The sequence below is a fragment of the Sinohyriopsis cumingii genome, chromosome 5 (assembly GCF_028554795.1).
Source record: "Sinohyriopsis cumingii isolate HCF-2022 chromosome 5, ASM2855479v2, whole genome shotgun sequence".
In the NCBI taxonomy this organism is placed as follows: Eukaryota; Metazoa; Mollusca; class Bivalvia; order Unionida; family Unionidae; genus Sinohyriopsis; species Sinohyriopsis cumingii.
Window position 1 is genome coordinate 149863484 of NC_142965.1, and position 8178 is coordinate 149871661.

An 8178-nucleotide genomic window follows, 5' to 3' on the forward strand; every position below is an offset into this window, starting at 1 on the left:
GGAATTCTTTTTTGTTTAAAAGAGCAAGATTCAGTTGAAGAATTTTCAATTTGTCACTTAATATTACTAAGTAATCAAACTAGCTCATTAAATCTGTACACAAAACTGACTACCATTTACAACATAAAATTAGGGAGCAGCGGTTTGTTTGAATAGGACGCAGACTTAGAAGCATTAGATCTTGTTATAATGTTGTTGAGACGGTTTCGTCACTGGAGCACAAACATGGACCAGTATGTATGTTTATATTTTACATTCGTGCGACTATTTAAACCGAAAATAAAGAGAAAACAAATATAAATATTGCTTAGAATTTTCTTGTTAAGAAATATCCGAATGTGTATTAAAATTTTAGATACTTACTATCTGTAGTTTTGTATATTTAATGTTCATGCCATATTTTAGGAAAATCTGAAGATAACAGTACCAACGTTAAGGCGCAATATCTAAATAATATTATTACGAATTTACGGTCATAAACTAAGTCAAAAAAAAAAAAAAAAAACTATCAAGTTTTGAAAAACTTGAAAATAATGTAATTCTCTAAGTTATAAAAATGAAAATGTAAGCGAAAGATACAGTATTATAAACACTAAATCCAAAGTACTCACACAATGTTCTACATACGTCCAAAAGAATCTAGAATTGACGCAGAAGTTGCTAATAGTATAATGATACCGACTGTGCAAAAACAGGTCGGCGGAGTTTAATATGTAGCGAAGACTGTATTCGGAAATAAATATTACAACTAGCTATGATTGGTGCATTATGTAATAGCTGCAGTTTTTGTCAGGCTTAAGTCTTTCGGTAGCATGTGAGATTATGTTAATTCATATTTAGAGCAAAGTATGTATTTTATGATTATTTATACATGTGATGCACACCATTGAAATACATATGTTAAGACTGGATAACTCTTTCCCCTGCTTATTACCAACATCATTCCCTATGACAGTGCAGTAAGTGTATGCTGAAGTAGGGTAAAAAGTATATTTATTTCACCAAGTGTTAGCGTTGAGGTCTATGAAATAACAAATACAGTTAGTACCGGGATAACTATAGGGAACAGAAGATTCGCAGTGTATCCGTAGAAACGCCTATATATGGACGCCATTTATAAACTTTACTAGCTTCATGTCGTAAAATAAATGGACGCTGGATATTTTTAATCAAATATCGAATGTATTTAATCTCCAATAATTCTGAAATCGTCAGAAGAAAACATAATTGCTTTAGAGGGAGGATTTTGATATAGCAGAGGCAGATAAAGAGTTGTCAGGGATGATGGTTATATGTTAATGGAGTCAGGTAAAAGATTCGCGCGCGCGCGTATGTGTGTGCGTGTGTGTGTGTGTGTGAGAGAGAGAGAGAGAGAGAGAGAGAGAGATTCGGATTTTTAACGTAGCTTTAACAATTTTTCAGTCATATCCCTACGATCTCTGCAGTTTCGCAGTGTATAGTGACTTCTAGCACTGGGGCATCACGCCGCATACATGTAGCATGATGTCCCACCCAGTCACATTATCCAGACACCAGGCCGACCCGTCACAACACTAACCTCTTAATGACAAGCGCCTAGCGAGTGGGCTGCATGTACCATTTTTATAAGTCATTGGCATTACTCAGCCGGGGTTCGAACCCGCGACCTCCCGCATCCGAGGCGGAAGCTCGAACCACAAGGCCATCCGAGCGGTTTCAAGATTGGAATATATAAAACAACATCAGTTCTGTAAATAAAAGAGATTACTTTGATCATATATTAACTATACATTTATAAATAAAAGCTATCTTATTCTAGCAGGGCATGCTGAGAACGTTTTAACGAGCAAATAAGGTGTTTCAGATGCAAAAACACTTTGTTCAGATAGTATATTCTGGTATCAGTAATTTTAGGTAATTTATTAAAGATATGATATTTCTTCCCAATTTGGTTTAATGTCCTGCATTGATTGTTCCTCTGTTGTTTTAATGTCCCGCATTCATTGTTCCTCAATTGTTTTAATGTCCTGCATTCATTGTTCCTCATTCGTTTTAATGTCTTGCATTCATTGTTCCTCAGTTGTTTTAATGTCCCGCGTTCATTATTCCTCAGTTGTTTTAATGCCCTGCATTCATAGTTGCACATTTGTGCACTATCTTGCCTTGAAATTATTCATACAGTTTATTTAGAAAATTGTTTTGCATTCCATTTTGTATACGTAGCAGGAATACCACCAAACAAGGGCAATTTCTTTAAATATCCATTTCCCATTGACAGTTGCATAATTCTATATATAACCTACTACTGAGTTTCAATTAATTCGATTAATTCGTTTCTGTTAAAATTTCCTCATAAGAGGTCAAATATTTCAAACAAAATATTGACCACTCGTTCCATTCAAGTCCACACTGTTCTTCAAACTTTGAGTCCGATCGCAAGAATCCGAAATTGCATGGGATAATATTTGCATCTTTACGGAAGGTTGCACTCCACGTGCCGGTATTTTGAAGAACATGAGCTCTGTGATAGAAAACAGTCTCCTCATCTCAGAGAACAAAATGAATCATTCATAAGGCCATCACTATAAAAGCTTGAATTTTTGTTACTCAATTTATCAATAATTTATGATTGGGTAATTTAATTAACTGCAAGTTAATGCATGTTTTCATGAATTAATTTATATTTCATGGAGAATACGTATGTGGAAATAAATATACTAATATTATATAACAATAACATATTACAGACGATTTGCAAGTAAGTGAACTAATTTATAAATATGTTTCTTCTCAATGTATTAGGACAACTAGGAGAAATCTCTAAATTAAGACTAATTATATTTTTCTAACCTGGAAAAAGGAAGTCGGAACCTGAAGTCTGCAAAGCTGCAATTCTGACTAGGCTGTCGGGAGAGGAGTGTCTATATAGTTGTTGCTATACTGGCAGACATTTGCCTTTTATTTAAGGGTCATGGCGTAAAACACTCGGCTTCAACTTACGTGTTCTTAGAGCGGGGATGGCTGCTTGTGCTTCCGAAAAATCACGAAGAGCCCTCTATTTTGCATTCCGTTTCCAAGACTAATCTCGTAAAAAATTGGCTACCGTGCACAACTTGCCCTGTGACAGAACTAATTTCAGTCAGTATGCCTTCTTACGTCAGCGGCTGAGAATGTTTGCTTAAATCGTTGCCTCATTTATGTAATGTATTTTCTACTTTTTTATTAGAATATACCAGAATGTTGTAATACCTAATAGCTATAGTAATTTCTGCTGAAGATTTGTTTACAACAATACAGCTCTAACAATGATATTAGTTTATTAAAGGCATACAATTTAGACTCGCACAATACAAAAATTCTAACAACCATCATCTTCATTAAAATGCTACAAATTTATATTACAATTCCAAAACTTGCACGCTCTAAAATTTCCTCAAAACATTACATCATGACATTAATAAAACATACCAATTTGTTGTATTCCACAAAACAGTTTGGTATTAAAGTACAATTATGAAAATATGCATTAACATAAACACTAATATAAGACATCGCGTGGTACCTCATAACATTCTTTTTTACAAGCTTGGCGCCGTATGGTGGGTCCGGGGCTTCCGACCCAAACACCCCGGCTACAACAAACGTACAGAAACAAACGTACGGTCACTTGTCACTTGAAATTTGATTATCGTTTTATTCTTGCCCACGTTCACTGAGTATTATGCACACTTTGAGTAAATAGACACATAGACTTTTTCTAAATGGTGCCCTTTCGATGAAAGTGGGGGCCATTTTGAAAATTTGGACCCCCTCCCCAAACACACACACCCAATACTTGAACTGATCCTGCCCCGAAACGAGGTTAAGTATAATTGTGACTTGACAGACCCAGCTATATCACATACTGAAAATTTTATGGTTGGCTACATGTTTAACCTTACTTACTGTATAACCCACAAGTGGAGTGGGTTTAATGTGTAGCGAACATTGATGTTCATACATGAATAACAAAAATAGCTGTGATATGTACGGTTTGAAGTTTCTGTCAGTTTTTTTAATAAAAAAACGTTTAGTAGTCTTGGCAACATGTGAGAATATGCTAATTCATGTCTATAACATATTCTTTTTAACATTTGAAACTTATCACTGAAGAGGTATCTGATGTGACTGGATAAATCTTCCCAGTGTTTAGTTGCAACAGAGTTATCTCACATTAATATACCGGAGTACCTGGTTTTGTCCTTGTCATAATAATGATCTACCCTTGATCGCTATGACAGTGAATGACGCACATACTGATGAAGGTTCGAAAATATATTCCACTCAACAAACGTTAGCATAGGGGTCGATGGCAACGTGATACCTAACGTATCGAACTGTTTGTTTCAATGAAGAGGGAGTCACATATCCGGTGTATGAGAGACCCAAAAAAACTACCAGGTACTGTATCCGACTTACTAATAGGAGACATATTTTCTAGTTACTGTCCAAGGATATTTGCTTGTTATGCTAGGCCGTGAATCAGCAACACTATTTTGTTTATCAATAAAACGTTCAATTCAATTGACATTTTAGCAGATTAGAATTTTGAGCAGCAAGCTTTCGATGGAGAAAGTTATTCAAGAGGTCAATCAGTATATTCTATGGGAGCATCGGCCATCATCCTGCTGATTTTAATAACATAAAATATGTTACTATTTATAATACTGGACAATATTTTTTAAATCTAAAATTGAAACTATTTTGTAATATTACGTACTCGCGAGCTATCATACCAGCAAGACTATATTCTTTTCCTCTGACTTCTATCCCGATCGTCAGATATTTTGAATCAACGGTGTAATGAATCATCAACTGGTGCGGGATAGGACCACATGAAATTATGTCTGCGCTTGTTAATTGCTCTACCTTTTTGTTGTTGTTGTGTTTTGAAACCAATATACCATAAAACATTGTATGAATGCTTAGAGTCAAACCTTATAAATAAGTGTTATGGATAAAAAATACCAATATTTTGACAACTCTTCTGCCAGTTTTGTGGAAATTCCAGATAGAGTAATATGTCAGTCTGATTAATTGTTTTATACATTATTTAGGCCGAACCTTTGTTGTCAAAGTCTAAAAATGAAATATCAATACTAAATTATAGATAAAAAGTTATTGATGTTTAAAATTCAATACACTTTATGTGATTATATAATATATTTTGTATATAAGAAATTAACATGCAACTGATCAAATAATAAAATGAAACTCCATGCATATATATGTTATATTCAAAGTAATATTCATTTTAAATAGATCAATGACTACAGAATTTATAAATTGTAATTATGGTGTAAATGAGCAAGCAGTTTACACTTCTCCATAAAACTGAAGAATAAATTTAAAGTTCCTTCTTCTCTATATCTTATGAAATTAATTCGTTGTCAATGTACACAATACTTATTATGCAGTCAAATATGTTCTTATGTTGCTCAGTATTGTTCTACCTGGTGATTCCGGTTGTCCTAATTCCATAGGGTGTATGACTTATGTAAGCTTTCCTGTACATAAGTCCCAAATAGAACTTTGCAGCGTTGTGATAAGGACGTATTTTCATTGATTGAGTGAAGCATGTGAACGCATCGGTAAGCTGATTTTCCTGTATAAAGCAATAACCTAGAAGATTTAATGCAGTGTCGCTGTGTAACCCCTCTCGCTTGACCTTAATCACATTAATCATGTTTTCAATGGCAACCTGTTTGTGTCTTTCCTTCTCTTGAATACTGAAATTCATGTACTGAAAGAAATAGAGACACATTGCTGAATCAACCATACCCCAATCATACCAGCAATGTTCCAAATCAAGTCTCAATTCAAGGGGTGCTCCAGTAGACCTGAACATTTCCATCCTGAGTGGTTTGGGGGTTATTGAAATTTCTGACGGTATATAGACCACGCTGAAGGACACGTGGGTCTGCATCAGCTCTTCAGTACCGTATCTCTTCAATAGGATGTTTTTTACAATCGATCTCCTGCTACATATCAGTGCAACCTCTATACCTACAGTAGCCGAAAACATGTACCTCATTTGATAGTCACTAATATGCTGAAGACAAACCTCCGTTAAATCATAATATCCAAGTTCCATTCCCAATCCACACAGTTTGAGTCTTACTGAAGTAGCATCGCTGTTGATGCCAATAGAAAGGCAACTTAATGCCAAGTTCACAAGATAGTCTAATTTGTCACTGGACAACGTATGTGCATTCGATCTACATACTGAGGCAATATGGAATCCTAACTGCGACCATAGAACCATCATTGCATACTTAAGAGGATATTGCATGATGTACGGCATATGTTTAGAAGCGTACATGAGTCCTTCTAAGTAATCAACCAGCGTTGGATAATATTATGCAATGCACCTAAGTATAAACTGTCTAGTAAAACAAACAATATTAATAATGTGTGTGTAATCAAACAGTACCTCCCGAACGATATCCGGTATGCTCAATATAAGGTGAGGAACACATCCACACATCGCATTTACCAGACTTTGCCCCAAATAACAACATTCAATCCCAAGTAGAAATTTGCACTCAGTGGAGAGAAGATATTTGAGTATCTGGACTAAATTAAATTGTTTTCCCCAACAATGTTTCTGTCATAGATATTATTGGTGACAATGAAGTAGTCAGGACAAAACCCTTTTGTTGCCCACTCGTATAGTTGTCTGATGCAAAGGATGAGACAGTACAGAAGATTTTCATCTCTCCACAGATCACGTGATGTTGCTTCTCTCATCCACAACATACAGACTTTGCAATGGTGGCTTGAAAATGCATCGCCCAAAACAGGTTCAATAAATTCTTTCTTGATCATTTTCAACAGTATGTAGACTTTCATTACTGTGTCTTCAAACGATCTTACAATGTTCCTTTCAGCTGTTGAAAATGATAACCTCCATTCTTGGTGATGTTCAGAGCTGTGTGGGTGTCCCACAGCTGTGGCGAAACATCCATATTTGCTGGCATTCTCTATAACTTGCTGGTGCGGCCATCCAAATAATCTACGACGCCGGAACCATTCGCATCCCTCTCGTGACCATTTTGAGCATCTGAAAGCCCACACAGTGTCAGCGGAATATTCCTTTGTATCTGAAGACCAATGTACTGCTGGGCCTGACACAGGACCATAGCGATGATGTACTGTGCTTGACAGTACAGACCTGTTGAATGTATCAAGAGTTACAACTTTATCATTTCTTTCAACATTATACATTGGAAGTGGAGTGTTGTCTGGTAATATTAATATACACTGTAATTTTATATAACCAGGATGAGTGAAGTCATCCTTCACCATTAGATAATTGGTCTTCCCTGGCTGACAGTCAATTAGATCTGTGACTACCACATTATCATAATTCTCATGTAGATGATCTATATCTGATTGTAGACCCGGTCCAGTAGATCCCTCCCCTCTACTACCAAACATGTAGGTTCTATACCTACGTTTGCTGTGTAAAACGCTAACCATGTTTGTGAACACCTCATCCTCAGTGCAAATTCTGATCTTTCTGTCTCTGTCTTCACGTGAATAGCCGACATTATCCAGAATGTTCGATAAGAGCTCTGGTACAGTGTAGTAGTTCTCAGAGACCAGGTGCGTCATGTCAGCTGCAAGAATGAGAAGAAACATACAAAGAACATAATAAACTAAATAATTATTATAGTATATGCAGCATATGTTTTCATAATCATCGTGGTCTTCATCATCATCATCATCGACACACTATCAATGAATCCATAACAGCCATCAAAAGGTCAGTGAGAACAAATTCTGTAATAACCAATATGAAATCGGTATTTAATCCATTAACTAAGTTAATATTATTATAATATATGCATCATCATCATCATCATCCACACACTATCAGTGAATATATAATTATTATAGTATATGCAGCATATGTTTTCATAATCATCGTGGTCTTCATCATCATCATCATCGACACACTATCAATGAATCCATAACAGCCATCAAAAGGTCAGTGAGAACAAACTCTGTAATAACCAATATGAAATCGGTATTTTATCAATTAAATAAGTTCATGTTCTTTGATTTTATAAAAACATTGCCTAATTAACGCTATGATTATGTTCAGTAATAAATGAAAAAACAAAAACATTAAAGCGATATAGAAACTTTTAGACA

General features: G+C 35.4%; 1 protein-coding gene across 1 annotated transcript; it reads right to left on the reverse strand.

Annotated features, from left to right (window-relative positions):
- Positions 1-4834: 4834 nt before the first annotated feature.
- LOC149800446 (uncharacterized) lies at positions 4835-7635 on the reverse strand. Its single transcript, XM_089958439.1, has 2 exons — positions 6596-7635; positions 4835-6374 (listed from the first exon to the last, which is right to left on the reverse strand). Exons 1-2 carry the CDS (start codon positions 7633-7635, stop codon positions 5468-5470), a joined length of 1947 nt encoding a protein of 648 aa, XP_089814565.1. The 3' UTR covers positions 4835-5467.
- Positions 7636-8178: the final 543 nt, after the last annotated feature.

Excerpts from the sequence above, each read along its gene's own strand:
- LOC149800446 (XM_089958439.1), bottom strand. The coding sequence starts at position 7,635 with ATGACGCACCTGGTCTCTGAGAACTACTACACTGTACCAGAGCTCTTA. Across the intron at positions 6,375-6,595 it reads GGGGAAAACAATTTAATTTA|TTATCCAACGCTGGTTGATT; the intron begins GTCCAGATACTC and ends CATTGCATAATA.